Source organism: Colletotrichum aenigma (assembly GCF_013390185.1).
Source record: "Colletotrichum aenigma strain Cg56 chromosome Unknown KSG_Cg56_contig02, whole genome shotgun sequence".
Lineage (NCBI taxonomy): Eukaryota > Fungi > Ascomycota > Sordariomycetes > Glomerellales > Glomerellaceae > Colletotrichum > Colletotrichum aenigma.
In genome coordinates, this window is record NW_023500908.1 from 7,003,718 (window position 1) to 7,021,009 (window position 17,292).

At 57.3% G+C, this 17,292-nt stretch overlaps 5 protein-coding genes across 5 annotated transcripts; 2 read left to right on the forward strand and 3 right to left on the reverse strand.

The window, feature by feature from the left end:
• Window positions 1-643: 643 nt before the first annotated feature.
• Window positions 644-2,439, reverse strand: put4-2 (putative proline-specific permease put4; the record flags this gene model as incomplete). Its single annotated transcript, XM_037319171.1, has 3 exons — window positions 644-1,286; window positions 1,338-2,188; window positions 2,248-2,439. The coding sequence occupies 3 exons, from the start codon at window positions 2,437-2,439 to the stop codon at window positions 644-646; spliced, it is 1,686 nt and encodes a 561-aa protein (XP_037183380.1).
• Window positions 2,440-4,268: 1,829 nt separating this feature from the next.
• Window positions 4,269-4,896, forward strand: CGCA056_v003916 (uncharacterized protein; the record flags this gene model as incomplete). Its single annotated transcript, XM_037319172.1, has 3 exons — window positions 4,269-4,358; window positions 4,419-4,536; window positions 4,604-4,896. The coding sequence occupies 3 exons, from the start codon at window positions 4,269-4,271 to the stop codon at window positions 4,894-4,896; spliced, it is 501 nt and encodes a 166-aa protein (XP_037183381.1).
• A 732-nt stretch (window positions 4,897-5,628) lies between these two features.
• On the reverse strand, window positions 5,629-7,497 carry ybiU-1 (Uncharacterized protein; the record flags this gene model as incomplete). The annotated part of the gene is made up of 2 exons (XM_037319173.1): window positions 5,629-5,796; window positions 5,833-7,497. The coding sequence occupies 2 exons, from the start codon at window positions 7,495-7,497 to the stop codon at window positions 5,629-5,631; spliced, it is 1,833 nt and encodes a 610-aa protein (XP_037183382.1).
• A 5,135-nt stretch (window positions 7,498-12,632) lies between these two features.
• Window positions 12,633-14,357, forward strand: CGCA056_v003918 (putative MFS-type transporter; the record flags this gene model as incomplete). The annotated part of the gene is made up of 3 exons (XM_037319174.1): window positions 12,633-12,893; window positions 12,944-13,180; window positions 13,233-14,357. The coding sequence occupies 3 exons, from the start codon at window positions 12,633-12,635 to the stop codon at window positions 14,355-14,357; spliced, it is 1,623 nt and encodes a 540-aa protein (XP_037183383.1).
• Window positions 14,358-14,587: 230 nt separating this feature from the next.
• On the reverse strand, window positions 14,588-16,634 carry Dclre1c (Protein artemis; the record flags this gene model as incomplete). The annotated part of the gene is made up of 2 exons (XM_037319175.1): window positions 14,588-16,458; window positions 16,589-16,634. The coding sequence occupies 2 exons, from the start codon at window positions 16,632-16,634 to the stop codon at window positions 14,588-14,590; spliced, it is 1,917 nt and encodes a 638-aa protein (XP_037183384.1).
• Window positions 16,635-17,292: the final 658 nt, after the last annotated feature.

A 17,292-nucleotide genomic window follows, 5' to 3' on the forward strand; every position in this document is an offset into this window, starting at 1 on the left:
CGGGAGGTTGAGTATCTTGCTGATCGCATCGCTTGGGCAGCAAGCAAGGTGGGCATCAACTCCGATTGTCGGTTTCTCTCTGGCTGCAACACAGGGACCGGGCCGGCCTTGTTTTGTCTGGCGGCGCTAACTGATTAACGTATGTAACGAGACGAGGTCACGGCTCGACAACTAGACCGCGCACACACACAGATGAAAGTGCAGGGGACAGACTACTCCGTTTGAACCCCGCATAGTCGCCGTGCGGGGGAGGCTAGTTTACGTAATTTTGTGTTGGGGAATGCGAGGAATTGGAGCACTGGAGCGCCGCGATGGAGTCGACATGGACACGCGGACAAGTCTCCGTCTTGAGAATGGGTGGTGCTTGGCCTGGGGTTCTGGGGAAGATGTGGGTTTGCCGCGGCTGGACACGATGGGATCGGATGCTTGTCTTCGGCCAAGAGGAAGCCGGGCCACGGCATGTTGGGCTCTGAGACTCCAAGGATGGTTTTGAAAGACATGGCCTGACAAAGGGAGGCGAGGTTCACTTGGGTTACATAGTCCATCACCGAGGTAGACACACACACAGAGAGAGCGTTGTGGATGATGAAACCTTTTGTCATTGAAACGATAATTCAGGTATCTTGTAGATCACTGTGGCTTTTTACCACATCTTCTCCCAGGTTCTGCGGGCAACAGACATCTGGGCCAGTCTCGCCCTCTCCACCTCCTCGATACCGCCCTCCTCCCAGTGTCTGCACTCGGCATCGACCTCGGCCTTGCCGCTGAGCAGGTCGGCCTCCTTGGGCTGGACGAAGCGCGTCCTCTTGAGGACCTTCCAGGCGACAAAGGTGAAGACGCCAAAGATGAAGCCAAAGTAGGACGTGATGAAGCCGCGGACGCTGAAGGGGTAGAAGTTGTCGAAGCCGACAAAGATGAGGGCGAGGAAACCCAGGAGCAGGGCCAGGGCGGGGAACCAGGGGGTCAGGGGCGCGATGTAGGGCAGCGTCTCGGGAGGGAAGTTCTGGGCGACGCGGGCACGGTAGAAGCCCATGTAGGTGATGAGCATGAAGGTGTAGGTCATGATGAGGGCGGTCGTGGTCAGGTCGACGAACCAGAAGAAGACCTCGACGGCGGCGTTGGACGAGACAAGGAAGGTGATGCACGAGATGAGCGTGACGGCGAGGACGCAGTAGATGGGCACGCCGGCCTTGGTGCACTTCTGGAGGAACTTGGGGGCCTGGCCGTCGCGGGCGAGACCGTAGAGGGTTCGGGAGCAAGAGTAGAGGTAGGCGTTACCGCAGGACCTAGGCGTTGTTAGTATAGAGTAGAAGTTGGCAGAGCAAAAGAAAACTCACCATCCGGAGAGCAGAATGAAGGCGTTGATGATGTCGGGAAGAGCCTTGATGTGCAGGTTCTTGATACCAACGACCCAGGGAGAGGCACCGGCACCGGGTTCGCCGTTCTCAATGGCGCCCAGCAGACCGGGGTCGCGGGAGGAGCAGATGATGCCGACGCAGAGGACACCGACGACGTAGAAACCGACAAGACGGTAGAAGATGAGCTTGGCAACGCGAGGGATGGTGCGGCGGGGGTTCTGGATCTCGCCAGCGGCCAGGGCAATCATGTCAGGGCCAGCAATGGTGAAGGCGGCGTAGATGACGACCTTCCACCAACCAAGGAATCGACCCGTCGCGCCGTCGGTGAAGTAGGAGTGGATGTAGTTACCGCCGCCCCAGTTGCGGAAGCCGTAGGCATCGTGCATGGGGTTGCCGCCGGACATGGTGACGAGGGTGATGAGGCATAGGCCGAACAGGAGGATGACCTTGGTGGAGGCCATGATGAACTCGGACTCGCCGTAGTACTTGACTGCAATCAAGTTGACGGCGACACACGAGACCATGGCGACGGCGATCCAGGCGGCGGCGTTGATGTCGGAGTTCCAGTATTGAATGACGGTTGCGACGGCGCTGTATTCTGTACACACGAGCATGAGGCCGGCGAAGAAGTAGGTCCATCCCATGGCGAATCCGAGAGCAGGGTCAACAAAGCGAGAGGCGAGTTCGAAGATGGAGCCGCGGATGGGCAGGTAGGCGCACATCTCGGCGACGGACAGGTTGAGGGGCCAGATGAAGAGGAGACCCCAGAAGGCGTATCCGAGGACGAGGGAGAGAGGGCCGGCCTTGGAGAGGACACCGCCGATACCGACCTGGTAAGGGGGTTAGCTTGAGTTGAAAGTGAGGCCATCATCGCAGGAAGCAAACGTACCCAGAGACCAGTACCGATGGAACCTCCAATGGCCATGAGCTGAACATGGCGAGGGCTCAGACCACGAACGGTCTCACCGTACTGCTGTGCAACGGCGGCATTGTTGCCCGACTCGACCTGGCCGAGCTTGTTGCTGTTGGTGCTGTCGGCGCGGGAGAGGCCGACAGTCTTTTCTTCCATGCCAGCAGCCATGACGGCGGGTTGATGCTGGCAGTGTGGTGTTTTGACTCAAAGGTCTAGGGTCCGACTTATTCTCAGAGAAGGACTGTGGTGAGAATAGTCTTTCTTCGGACTCTTTGTGCTGCAGGGTCGGCAACTGATGCTCACGACGCCGATCAGACCGTATGGGATAGGGAAGACGAGGACACCGCGGAGACCACAGGCCGAGGGGTGAGAGCGAGGCAGGCCATCTATTTCTATCAGAGATGCCGGAAGCAGTTCGCAGGCTCGTGGCCCCTGGCTTGCCTGGTTCCCCCGACGCTACCTCCTCTGCGTCGTCCGCGCGGATCCATTCCCTCCCCGGCTAGCCACCCAACCTTCATCTGACGTCTCCCGGTTCGGCGGTTCCTGGGATGCGCGTGTACTGCATACTAGGTGTGCGCGCGCAGTGCGGGAGGTGAGAGAGAAAGCGACTACTACAACGCAGTATGTAACTTACTCGGGTCATGATAGACAAGACCAACCGTCGATGGGGCCCCATCTGCGTACGGCAATAGGGTCCCCACGCAGATAAGCAGAAACGGCCGGGGAACGCTTGTGAATGGGTGGCTGCTGGCTGGGGCGATCAATGGGTGCGGTGGGCGCGGGGGTGAACCCTTGTCGGAGCAACGTCAGGGCGGCCGATACCGACGATAACGGAGCGAAGGCCCTTCCAAAAGTTGTTCATAACGCTGTGGTCCCAAGGGTGGTTTTGGTTGATCTGTGAGTAAGAGTTGTGAGTTGCATCTTTTGCCCCCCCCGGTTGCTCCCTCTTGTCTCCCATGTTTCGCCGCAGTCCCACCGTTGATGAGATACCAGCGGCATCAATTGCATGAGAATCACATCAAACATTGGGGTAAGACAATGAAGAATGGTCAATCGGTTGCCGACGATAGCCACTGATCCGAGAGACAAGGGCAGTGTGTACATGTAAACAGTAAAAATCTCCGATGTAATATCAGGTACTGCTGTATCTTGTTTCGATGGGAACAGTCCCACGCAGACAAGCATTTTCCGCGTCTCTCGGCTTCCTGGATCGCCCAATCGTCGCTTGGGACAGGACCTCGGCCATCATGTCAAGCCTTTGGCCCGTTCACCAGTCTGTCAGGCTTGGCAATGGGTCGAGACCATCCGACGTCGGATTCGTTCAATGGTCGTTCACTTGAACATGTTGAACATGGAGAAACAAGCCACCATCCGACGGACGTCGCTGGCCCTTGGAGCCTTGGAGTAAGACTCCAGAGACAAAATGAGAGGCGAAACTCGGGGCGCAATCCCTTGGTTGCTTGGCTGCCACACTGCCGAAAGATAATAATTGACCGCGTGCTGGGCCGGCGGCCACCCCGATAATGGTGTGTAGCGTTGCATGTTTTTGCTTGGCAAGATGGCACATCAGGCTTCTTAGCTGTTGCTGTTGCTGACAGCAGCAAGCGGCAACGAGCGAACATGTCTGTCTCCCGGAACCTGAACACGCATACCGGCAGTGAGGTAGGTATTGAAGGACCTGAACGACCTTCAGTTCAGGTCTTCCAACAGGGGGCGGGATGACTTGCGGTGGCATTTGGCAGAGCGTTCCAGGGCATCCTGCACAGGAACATAGAAAGCGGGTAGAACCCCGACCGGCCAAACCCAGCACGGCATGGCGCCCTCCCCATCGCGGTTTGGCGGGAATGTCGGGACTGACTCGCTGGCTGCAGGCTGCATAGGGCGCATGTGCTGCCGTTCAGGTTCTTCGCCCTGCTGCAGAGCAGAGCTGGGAGGAAGAAGAGACTTTCAAGAGACAAGGACTAACCGTACAGAGTAGAGTACTCCCGCACAATATCATGTTGGACTTGCCAAGTCTCGGGCTCTCTGCCAATGAAAGGCGCAGCCAGAAGGCTTCCAGAACGATAGCAAAACCAGACGACAGTGGAGTGAGTTTCAGGCACCGGAATCCCAAGGACCCTTGACCATATTGCCAACTTGATGCCCAGTCCTGGCAGTCCAGCCAGTGCCCCCAAGTGCCACCCACATCCGGGGAATTGGCTATCACGGAGCGCCGCGTGCACTCGGCGGCGACACTCGACCTGGACGAGGTTCCTCTTTTTTGGCGTGAGCTTTCATTACGTACTTTCCGTCGCGTTATGGGTCACGCCAGAACGCTAAGAGGCCAAGATAGGACCCAGACCGAGAGGGGTTTTTCTCCTCGCTGGCGCGCGACAGAAACGAACGATGGGCACCGACCGGTCAGAGCTCGGATCAAGGGAAGATAATGACAGACCGGAACGCCGATTGGCAACAAATGGAAACCGGGAGCAGACCGCGGGGGAGCGCGCCGCGTGGGTACCTGCGTGTGCGGCGATGGCTCCGCGCGCGGCCTCCGTGTTTATTGTATTGATTGGTGTTATGTATGGTGGTGTTGTAGATGTTCACAACCAAACACATGTTACTGCGGAACGAGGCGCTGCGTGAGAGAACCGAAAACTATATACTGGTGTCTCCTATCTCACCTCCAACCTCATAAAGGGCGTGGATGACGACTAACGAGTCACACGGGATCAATTGACAGCCCGAGATGTGCTCTGCCGGTTGAGAAATGGCGGCAAAGCAGGGGCCGGCGGTGGTCCGTCTCGAGAACTGGTGAACCGGGAATGCGTCCCGGTCCCTGTCAAACACTGGGCCGGCAACGTCCCGGCCGGCACTCAAAACCAAGCCTCCCCATGCTTGCAGCTTGTGATCCTCCTCTAGTAGGCAGTAGTTACCTCGATCCTTGATGACACTTGCGATAATTCGTCCGAAAGTCTCAATCAACCGAGGCAATTGAAAACAAAATGGAAATTGGTAACAGCAAAAAAGAGAATGCATCGCGGCCTCAAAGCGGGCCCTGCCAAGCTCCATCAATGCAATATGTGTCTGTCTGTCTGATAGTCTAGGTACTACACGTACCAATCGTCGACTGTTTCCACTACATCTAATCGCGATCTACCCTCGACAGACTCCGTCTCGTAACTTCGAGTCTCCGTCATCATCGTCTGCGCATACATGTCTGCTTGTCTGCTTGCTTTCCAGCGTCACGTTGAAGGGGGCGGTTTCACAGAATTCCTACTCTTCCTCCTCACTCTCTCCATCCTTTCTCCGTCTCTCTCTCTCAATCCGACCGACGGATGGCCAGTCTGCAGGGTATCATGGTAAGAAAAACGCAATCTAGACATCCGCCGCGGTGACCGTGACTGTTATGGTATCCTTCTCGTTAACCTTGGAGGCCACGGTCTCGGTCTCAACAACGGTCTCCGGCTCATGCTCATCATCTTCGTCCTCATCGTCGCCGTCTCTGCCCGACGAAAGACGTCTACCGCCACGCCGCCACCGCCCCTTCAACCAACGCCGTCAGCTCTTTGCCCCATTCACCTTGGTCTTGGGAGGCGCTCCCTGCGCGCGCGGCGTCCGGTCGCCGCTGCTCCGGGTGCCATTCCCGTTTGTCGGGATGTAAAAGTCGTAGCGGTTGGGGAAGAGGATGATGTTGGCGAGCCTCAGAAGTTCCTGCTCCGACTCCGTCCTGGACTTGTTGCGTAGGCCCTCTTCGTCGTCAATGTCCATCGCATCACCACCCCCGTTCAGCTCCCTCTTGGGCGATGCGCCGGCGGGCTCGACGTCGTACGGCGCCAGACCCATGGCTCTGAGGCCGTCGACTCCACCGTACTCCTCGACTTCCTTGGCACCGGGACGGTCCTGGTGCGAGGCCTCGCTGCCCAGAGCGAACAGGGTGTCAAAGTCCGGTCCCGGCTGCCCGGTCTGGAAGGCCTTGCGCTGGCGGGCGAGGAAGAGCGCGTTGGTCTGGGTCAACGGGCACACGGGGGTGTAGGTCAAGAGGGACAGCTCGTTAGACTCGTTTTGCAGTGAGGGCGGGACGCCGAGCCTCGTGCCACCCGTGATTATTGAGTAGGCCTGGTCGCAATGCCAGATTACATAGTCGCCCGCCTGCATGCTGGGCAGAGACACCAGGCTCCTCCGGAGATGCAGATGCGGGTGCCATCGTTCCGTGATACGCTGCGCGTGGCCGGGAACGGCGCCGTGGATGATGGTGTTGGGTTCCGGGTCGAGCGTCCAGTTCGACGCGTCGAGGTAGGCGGCCCATTGATCCGCCTTGCCGCCGTCCGGCTGCTCCGGCGGACCGCGTTTCGGCGAGAAGAAGGGCCGGAGCAGGAAGTACGCGGCGACGAGCTTGGGCGAGGGGAGGACGCGCACCATGCCCTGCTCGACCTTGGTGAGCGCCAGTACGCCCTGGAACATGCGAAAGATGCTGCATGCGCCGGCGCCGTTGTACAGGTCCGTGGTGGCGCCGACGCGGCCGGCCGGGTCCCAAGGGTCGTACGACTCCCAGTCGCCGCGGAAGACGGCCTCGTAGGTGCCGCCGCGGCCGTAGCCGTCGGGCTCCCAGCGCTCGAGGCTGCCGCTATCGATCTGGGCGATGACGGCGCTGGCATTGAGGGAGTCGGCGGCCGAGTTGCCGTTCTGCTGGCCGACGGCGCCCAGCTTGTCGTTGTGGATGCGCAGGCGATCTGCGTAGCTCACGGGGGCGCGCGTGATGTGCAGATCGTCCGTCGACTCCCAGAAAGACATGGCGAACTTCTGCGCGCGCAGCATGTTCGGATGCGCGCGTGCGCGGACCTGCACCGGCGTCCAGAAGAGGTCGATGCAGGTCGGGTCGTGTAGCGCCGGCGGCTTGAACTCGCGGTTCTTGTCTAGATACTCGTGCGTCTCCTGCACCCAGCTCTGGGCGTCGGTAGGAGAGACGACGCCCTTGATGACGGCGACGCCATACCTGCGCAGGCGGTGGGCGAAGGCCTCGACGCGCACGGGGTCGTTGATGTCGGTGAAGTTGATGGAGGGGATGAGATCGGAGCCCTTGATCTGGATCTCGGCGATTTCGGTCCTGAGGGCGTCGAGGAGGCGGCGCCAAGAAGCCTCGACGGCGGCTTCGTGGCCGGCGATGAGGCGCTTCTTGACGCCGGCGAAGCGCGACGGAAGCGGAATGGGCTCCGCGCCGTAGAATGAGACGACGGGAGGCTCCATGCTCTTGGGGAAGACCTTGCGGCTTGCTGCTGGTGTTGCTGCTGCTGCTGCTCCAGTTGGAGTCACAGTCGACGAGCGCGTCGTCGCGGCCGAGGTTGCAGCAGTGGTGGCCGCAGACACGGGAGAGGGAGAGGTGGTGGTGGTGGTGGTGGTGGTGTTGGTGGAAGAAGAGAATACGGTGGTAGGGGAGACGGAGGTGGCCCGGGACGCGGCGGCAGATGACGGCGGGGAGGTCTTAAGAATGCGGGCGGATGTTCTGCGAGAGGAGCTTGGGGATGATGTTCCTGTGCCCAAACCACCACTAGAAGAGATGATGGAGATAGATCCAGACCCAGACCCAGATGAATGACCCCTGCGACCCTTCTTCCCCAGACTCGGCCTGGAGGGTGGTGGCTTGTTGTTGACAGACGCAGCAGCGGAAGCTGATGTTGTGTTGCCACCAGCTGCTGGATGATTCGACAAGTTGTCGAGGTTCTCGGTCAGGGTCGCTGAGGATGAGAAGATGCCGGCATGTCCATGTCCATGTCCATAATCATGTTCATGTAAATATACTTCTGCATCTCCAAATCCCCCTCCCCCTCCCCCTCCCCCAATTTCCTGCCCACCACCACCACCACCACCACCAACTACACCACCCCCTTCTCCTCCTTTTCCGCCCTCCCCAGTTGCATTTGCATTTGCGGGGGGCGCCTCAGTGGGGCCAGCGGCCCAGCGGGCCTTCATCATCCGAGCTGCCGTTGTTGCCCAGAGTCTGAGATGAACGTACGCAGCAGTAGTTGCTGTGTTATCTCCTGGTCCTGGTAATTCCTATGGCTAGTAGAGATGCTCTGCATCCATCAGTACCTCAAGTCGTGTGCCGTGCTGCAGTCAGCCAACAGAAAGAAGCAAGGTCTCGACTGATACGTAAGTAGGTATTGGCAGAGACACAAAGTCAGCTGCCGACTGATGAGTGGAAATGGTGTAATAACGGTGTCGGACCGAGTGTTCCTCGAATCCAATTTCGGGAGTTGTTGACCAGGGCAAATCAGATCCAATCCAATCGTCTTCGACCCCGAGCCGACCGGGCGACGCGCAAACCCCGTCCGTCGTAATAATCCTCTTCTTATATGTTGCGACCCGTCTCGTGATGCCACGAACACGACACAACGCCCCGGATTCTTCAACGATTTGGTGATCCCCAAGTGGTGGAAAAGCCAGTCCAGCCAGCCTGTCAACCACAAAAGAAGCGGACGGGAACCTCGGCGGCGCAGGAACAGGTCTAGTCCAAAGGCAGTCCTTCGGGGGATTATTCTTGACAGCGGTTGTAGTTCCGAATTGAGTGCAGAATGGCACCTCGTGACCGTCCCAAACAGGGCAAAGCCAGAGGCAGCGGACGTAGGATACCGAGAAGAAAAAACAACAAATGGACTGCGTCTTGTTGTAGACGTGGTGAGCGTGAAGATGAAGTCAAGCTGGTACGGAGAGACGACAAGAACAGCAGACCTTTTCCAACTAGAACAAACCATCCGGTGTGTGAGTACTCTGGGGCATCACGAAGCCTTTATCTGCATCCATCCATGATGGGGGGTGCACAAGAATGTTCCCACAATTCTTCCATCGGCATCTTGTTCCATGATTCCACGATTCCCATCCCCAGCCCAGCCCAGACCCTGGCATCAATCGTGGCCGCAGTTAACGGATTCTGGGCCGACAGCTTGGGCCCGCCCGTTCTGTTTCTGGTTCTGGCTAAGCACCGCACTGCACCCAGAGCATCTCGGCGCTTCACGAGGGGGAGGAGGGGAGCAAGAGGGTCCGTCGACCCCGTCTGCAACGAGATAGATTGCTTCTCATTGCACCATGGCCAAATCGCCGGGTGAAATGACCCCCAAGCCGGGGCTGTCGACGCGGCTAATACGGGCGATACGGGCTACATTGGCCCACGAGAAACCTCAAACCTCCGTGTGTGCTGCCCGCCGGGCCGCGAACCCGCGCCACGGCTAATATGCGGAGTGTCGCTCTTCACGCAGACTGGCCAGAGTCCGCCAGAATGGAGAGGGCCTCTTCGGCCAGACAGGCCGTTTGTTCCAGCGCCCACGCTCGCATCCCTGCTCTGATTCCCTCTTCCCAGTGGCTGCTGTGTCCGCGCGATGGACGTATCGGTACAAGCTCCTCCTCATATGCAGGCGCGCCGTGTGGCCCCCATGCCTCACTCTCCACGCTATGTACTGTCCTCAGAACTCACTGGGAAAAGCTGGGCGACGAGCCGTTGGCAGGGAAGGTTTGGGTCGCGTGCGGGACGAGCAGGGACACCGAAACCACAGCGGCGGCGGCGGCGGCTTTGGCTTCTTCTCTCTGGAGGCATTTATGTTTTCCCATGGTCGTTCCCCAGCTGGCTGATGTTCGGGATCTTGCCGATCTTTCCCAGCAAACGGCCCTTGGCCCCCATCTCTCGTCTCGATGCTGGTTGCCCCTACATAGTATGCACATGTCCAGTGGTCCAATGCACCGTCCCGTGTCAATCCAGGTCGTGGACTTCGGGATGCATTGCGCCGCAGTTCAAAGATGGCGATAAGACCTGATGAATCGCGACCCCCCAGGATGGCGGGTTGCATGTGACCGTCACAGAGTCGAAGCATCACAAAAACCTTTTCGTACGCCATTACGACGTCTTGCACCGCATTGATAATTGAAGACTGCTATTGAGCTTGGGACGTTTTCGGATGCGAACATGACTGGCAAGCACACCGGCTGAGACGGACCCGAAGAGCTTACAGGACCGAAAGGGATGTTAATCAATCGCTAATATTTACTGCGGGATAATGCTGCAACGTAGCAGCCCCCGCTTGGAGAGCACTTAACAGAGCTGAGCATGAGACGTCGACCAATTGAAGAACAACAATGGATGGAGGTGACGACGCCCAGGGCTGAAGAATCGGATATGCACAGTTCTGAGATGAGGCGTCAAGGTATTGTCAGTGGCAAACATCACGAGGCGCGTAAGCCTACACACCAGAATGTGAAAGTGATGCGGCGTTGAACATAGGATTTGAAATTTACCGCCTGACGCTGCAGCACCAAATGGTGTGTTTATTTGACACAGACACGAGAAACCCACCGGCACAACGCGTCTTCTTCCCGCCAACGTCAAAATAGCAGACTACTGCTACTGCTGCTTTTGCCTTTGCCTCCTGATTTCATTGCCTGTGTTTCGTGCGGCTACACACGCCACCTGTTCGCCGCTTGGTAATCTTGGATGGGTGGTGCTTGATTGGGGTCTGGTCTGGTGCCTCTGCATCAATCCAACCCATCCCGCGAAAAGCCTCCGCACCCAGACTGGCGGCGGCCCCCAACGACGGTCATAGGCTGCTAACTCCCCGAGCTTCCGTCCGCCAATGCGGGGGCCTCTTCCGGTGCGCTTCTTACTTGCGCTCGCGGGGTGAGCCTCCGACGCTCCAGTGAACACCCGTCAGACGTAGGAATGTGGGTAAAGGCGGCCCGGGTCTAGCCAAGTCTGTGGCTTGATGAATGCTTGGCCCGTTGGCGAGGATTTGGTTTTGGTGGCTGGCAGAGAGTACGCAGCATGCAACTGATCTCTCGATCCAAATGGAGATATGGTTGAACCCTTGGTCAGGAGATGGACTTCTCCGCACAACAGAATGTCCGTTCGCCCAGTCAGTTGCCCTTTTGATGCTACCTCGCCTACAGCCTGTGCCAGAAAGACAACACAGAAGCGACGAACAATATGTCCTGAAACCCGCTGCTCCTCCAGACTCGGCCGATGGATGGACTCAAGGTTAGCGCGCCGTCTCGCGATGCAACTTCTGAGTAATGAGAAACAGATAGCGGGTGGTGTGGTGTTGAGTGCGTACTACGTGCAGAAACGGGCATGCTATGCATGAGATGGAGGCACTCGGACACGTCCTATCGCCGACTACTTGGGATATACTTCGCGAGATTTTATCGAGCAGAAAACACACACGCAAGAGAGACTGAGGCTTTGACCGCGAGCAGAACATCTCATGTCTATTCGCTTAGCCTTCTTCCTTCGCAGCTTCAACTCGCTTCTCTGCATCGCCAGCAGGCGGGACGGGTTCGGGCGAAACATCGAGTGCTGCAAACGCCGACTGGCACGGATGGTGCCGACAGGCAGACCCAGGCCGACTTCGTTTGCACATTCCGAGCAGGTGGGAAAGCCTTGGCGTCATGATGCCACCTGCGCGGGGCCATCACAATATCGACAGCGTTGCAATATGGAGAGACTGCAGACTAGCGCACCTCTGAAGCCTCTGAAAGGTCGTGAATATACTTCCGCTTGAAACGCTTTTGGCGAGTCGCCCGTCGTCTAAGCAGGGGCCGCCAGGCTCAATTTGCTGCCCGTCCGGAGTTGCCAGAACTTTAGGCTTCGGGCACGAACCTGTATGTGATCGGTCAACGGGCAGAACACACTCTCTCAATCTGGGGGAGGCAGTTCTGGTCACTGTCGGGCACATAAACTTTCGTCTCTTCGGCGGCGTTGCACCCCGTCGTCGTAGTTGTGTTTACTGCAAACAAACACGAAAGACTCTCTGCCCCCGCCGAACCCCCGCGACTGGGGCGAGCCATCTTGTCTCCCTACACCCATCCTCTCTTCTCTCTCTCTTGATACAATGAGACGCAGCTACGGGCGCCAGGGGGCATCCCACAACAGCGAATAGCCTCATCCAGGGGCCATGGCGCCAGTTTCAGATGGCGGCGGGGAGCAAGCAATCAGCCCTACTTTCTTCACCCTACCTTGAGTCTGCTGGTCTCCTTGGCGCTAGAGTTGTTAATTCCAATAGACTTTTTGACGCTCCCAAATCGTTCAGTGATTGTCGCAGCTGCCACCGAGCCTCCCGCGGACGGCCAGCCCAGGGACGGCGTGACCTTCCTGCCATGTCAAAAACAAACTTTACGAGCCTCATTCAAAAGCAATGGGGTCTGCCGTTTTTGTATTCTGATTAGACAATGATGTTGGGGTTTTACGGGTAGTTGTTCTGGCAGCACACCGGCCATCTTTAATCTGACCTTTGGGTTACTGCAGTTATATCGCGTTCGCTCTCTTGAGTCTCTCTCTCTATCTCTCTTTTTGTCTCTGTCTTCCTACAGCTCGGTCGACTCACCGACCATATACTACAAACATGAGTTCGACGACTTCGTCCCGCGCCAGCCAACGGCCGGTCTCGGCCGACCTCGCCGGCAGCATCTACCTGATTACGTCCGATGGAAAGACGCTTAAGCTGCCCATGCCCAGCAACTCGCCATACGATCCGCTAAACTGGAGCCCTCGAAAGCGAATCGTCGCTCTATGTGTTATCGCACTGTATTCGGTGGTTTCCATGATGGAAACCCAGGCTGCTAGCCTGATGTATCGCTCGCTTGCTGCCGAGTTCAACGCAGGGGTGAGTCGATGGGAGCTATCTTAAACACGGCGTGGACTAACATGTTGCAGCAACCTGACAAATACCCGTTGAACATTCTCGTGTCGACTCCCAGCACCATCTTCCTTGGACTCGGTGCTTTCTTTTGGATTCCGTTGTCAGTGGCTCTGGGAAGGCGGCCGGTGTTCCTCCTTGCTTCAGTTTGCTTGACTGTTGCCACCGTCCTTGCGGCGAACGCCTCCGGTTTCTACCAACTTCTTGCAGCACTGAGTTTGCAAGCGTTCTCTGCCGGCTTGAGCTTGAGCGCTGTATGTTCTACATGATGCTCCTCATCGAAACTTAGGCTAACCTTTGGCTTAGGCCATTATGATGGTGATTGACCTCACTTTCATTGACGAGCGACCGAACGCGTTGGGTTTCTTCTGGAGCGTGGGGTGTGGTCTCGGCCTTCTCTCGCTACCAAGCGTCACTGCTCTCTCGGAATCCGGATGGAGGGCTTTCTACACAGCCTGGGTGGTTCCCTGTCTGGCTCTCCTCGTCTGCGTCTTTTTCTTCTTCCCCGAGACCTACTTCGTGCGACCGGCCATAGCGTTTGACGGCCACGTCCTTGTACAAGGAGGCTCGGAGAAGATCCAGATGTACGACGACTGGGAGGCCATCCCGGGCGGCAAGGCTGCTGCTATCGCCGCAGTTACCGAAGTGCCCCCTCCTGAGACGATGTGGTCGACCATGGTGCGTCAGTGGGGAATTCGCAAGGGCGGTGCTGGCTTCAGAGAGATGTGGAATTGCTACCTGCAGACACTGCTGTGCGCGGCCAACCCCCTCGTCTTCTGGGTCGCCATCCTCAACGCCCTCAACTTCGGTGCCATGATTTTCATCGGCGAGACATACGCGATGGTGATGGCGCAGCCGCCATACAACCTCCCTGAGCGCGTCATTTCCATGGTGAATCCCGTTGCAGCAATCGGATCATTCCTTGCCTGGCCCGTGTCGACTATCTTGACATCCCGGGTTGCTCGCCGCCTCACACTCCGCAACGGCGGCATACGCGATGCGGAGCACTACCTCATCGCATTCCTACCCGCTGTACTTGCCGGCGCAGGCAGCGTATTCGTCTACGGCCTCACGGTAAATTACAAGTGGAACTTTATCTGGATCTTTGTTTCCTATGTCTTGAACGCTTTTAGCGCCGCGGCGTACGGTATCGCCTCCACACTCTGGGTAACCGAGGCTTTCCCCCGCTGGGCCGCTCCGGCGATGATCATTGTCGGAGGAGGTGGATACATGTTGAGCTTCGCAACTTCTTATGCTGTCACCCCGTGGCTCAAGTCACAGGGTTACCTCGGCGCCAGTTTCGAGCTGGGCGCGATCTTACTTGTGGTGGGTGGCATCGCTGTGCCGCTCGCGTTCTGGGGAAAGAGCTTGCGGCAGTATATCCATGGAAGATGGGGTGTATCGGAGGCCGGCGCGCTGCGTCCACAGTAGAGGTGCGTGCGTCGACGAGCGAAGAACATCTACTTTGTTTGGACGGAGGTGTGTGTCACTGGGTGCTAGGCTGGGATGCAGCAGCGCTGCGAGCCTGGATCCGTAGTCCTCAGAGCTCATCAACTGAGCTGAACCAACCGTCAATGATAATCATAGTCTCTAAACATTATGTCCCTTATTTTGATGCGATATGGTGCGGGGTCTCTACAAAGTGAGACGCCGGCAAGTTTCTATCTTCCTCCTAGCTCCTTATCAAGCGTTGTATGATGGTCAAAGGTGGACAGCAAACCGATCGGGGTCCACTCGCCCCCAACAAGATTCCTCGCCATGTTCAAATATGCATCCGCTCGTACGCTTGAAACTCGACGAGACGACGATGGTTTGCTCTTCGAAGTGCCGGCGATGGAAAACTCTTGGCTTTTCCGGCCCCCTCCGTCTGAACAGCCCCGTCCCGACCGGATGGGCGGTTGCGACGTCACGGACCCAGCGGTCGCATTATTCACGGTCCTTTCGGGTTCTTGAACGGCTGTCTCGGGTTTGGCTGCTTGATCTGTTTGCGAGAAATGCAACGTTGGCATGTCAATGTCACCCTCAGAGGGTTGACTGGTGTCAATGTTTTGAGACACCCGTTGCTCGAGCGACCCCGCATTCCGGCTGGCGAACCTTTCCATTTCGTGGTCATGTGCGAAGCTATCACCAGAGCAAAAGTTGCCGAATAGAGAATGGATGGTGATGTTATCCCTGACCCAGTCTGTGGGATTGACGGTGCAAGGCCAGACATCTTTCGGTCGGAATATTCGGACAAGGTCGCAGAGCTCTTGTAAGGATGAGTGCCGGGAGTAAGGAAAAGTGATAGTTTTCGGCAAGGGTGGCTCGGAATCGGTTCCCGTGCTGAGGAAACTAGAGCTGGGTGGTTGTCTCTTTTGCCCAACCGACCGGAAGGCATCGAGGATTGCTGCTTCGTTCTTCTCTCCAAAAGATGAGATATCGATGTCGAGAGACATGTTCCGCCCGGTGTTTACCCCAGTTTCGAGGAGCTCCCGGAGCAGCGACCTTGATTCCTGAGGAAGATCGCCCTTTTCCTTGAGCAGGGCCAGCACGGCTTCGACGTCGGCGGACGACAGCGTGTCCAGCTCCGCGTCCCGCTCCAGGTCGTCTCCACCCCCGCCGACACCGACCTCGGCAATCTCGGCTCCGTTGGAAAGATGCGCGACAAGGGGTTGGATGGAAACGACTTTTGATCCTCGAACAACAGAGCAAAAGTTGCCTCTCTCACAACTGTGAAGCCGAACGTGCTCGTCCCGTGTGAGACAGCCTGGATGGGGTGTATTGCCGCATATGTAACCAGCCAACGCCGGCGCCTCAGGGCACAGATGTATGGATGAGCTGAAGCGATCGTTTGAGGCTTTGCCAGTCAACGAAGAGAAGACGCGCATCTTGTAGTCATCCACATGGATCCTGGATCTCAGGGCCTTGGACAAGGCAATCCAGACTTGCTCGTACCCGTAGGTCCATGCTTGGATGTGGAAGATGGTGTCGTCGGGATACAAGGCCACCTTGCGCAGCAGCTCCGCAATGCCATTGGCCTTTGTTTGAAGCGGCACGTTCTGGATGAAAGAAGTGTCGAGGTAGATCTTGTCTAGCGTCTTGATGCCACAGGTGTACTCAACGACTGCTGGGTTTCTGGCGACGGCGTTGACGAACCACGGTTCGCTTCGGATGTCACCCGTATAGAGAACGGCGTGATGGGCGTCCTCGATCAGGAACATTACAGAACCGGGGCAGTGGTTCGCATCGAGCAAAGTGACCTGAATGCATCTTCCGGGAGCAAGCTCGAGGGTGGTTGGCGTATCCAGGGGCAGCGGTTTGAGGAGATTCTTGAGATGCTTGTACGTCTGCACGCGAGCCTCCAGAATACCCTTGGCACAGTTGATGCGACAGGGATAACGTTCGAGACGGAGGAGCATCTCCCGCGTGGCTGCGGAGCAGTAGACAAACGGAGAGCGGAGGCTTTCCAACCCTGCGAGGTGGTCGCTGTGGATATGGCTCAGGAAGCACGCCAGTGGCGGATGATGGCCGGCCTGTTTCCGGAAGAAGTCAACTGCAACGCAATTAGCAACGATGTTTCGAGGGAACAGGCGCGCCGGGTTTAGAGGCAGCGGGTGAACGCGAAGCTATCACGCGGGCCCCAGGGTCACGGTGATGCTACTTTTTCGTCAGCAAGGACTTACTCCGAATGTCAGGAAACTCTGCGACAAGACCATTGAAGGTGGACATCGTGAGGAGCTGTCATTGTTCTGATGCGAGACCAAGTCGGGGGAACCAAAATATCTGGTTGCCGACGTTGAAGTTGAGAAACGACGTCGCGTGAGTGAGAGGCCGCGTGAAGGAAGGAGCGGCACCAAACGAGAAAGGAGAAGGCGCCTCCGAGACAAATCTGTCGCCTGCCAGATGGAGCCGGCTGGCAGCAAGCGGCACGGTAAAAGTCCGGATAAATGTAGTGATTATATAATGCCATCCCGGTGCTGCAGGATCCACACCTCCGATAGACCCGCCTTTACGGCTCCGACGCCGGACCCTGCCGGCCGAAGTATGCTCTCCTGCAGCATTTACGAAGCAACAGCGCCAGAAATCACAGGGTAAATGAAAAGCATTGAATGATAGAAGTTTATTATATTGTAGGAGATAGTCCGCGACTTGCTAGGGTGTCCATCTGTCAATTAGTCATCACATGAGCATCAGTCTTCTCTTCTCGCTCTGTCTCACTTCTGTTCGTCCCATGTGCCCGGAGAGCTGGCCGGTAAATTTCCCGACTCGAGCATGGAAACTAGATGATGCTTTTAGTGAGGTGACTTTGAGTGGCTCCAGACGAGCACGGGGACATCACCCACCGATCCAACCATCACCAACTGTCCATGTCCTTGAACCTTGACGG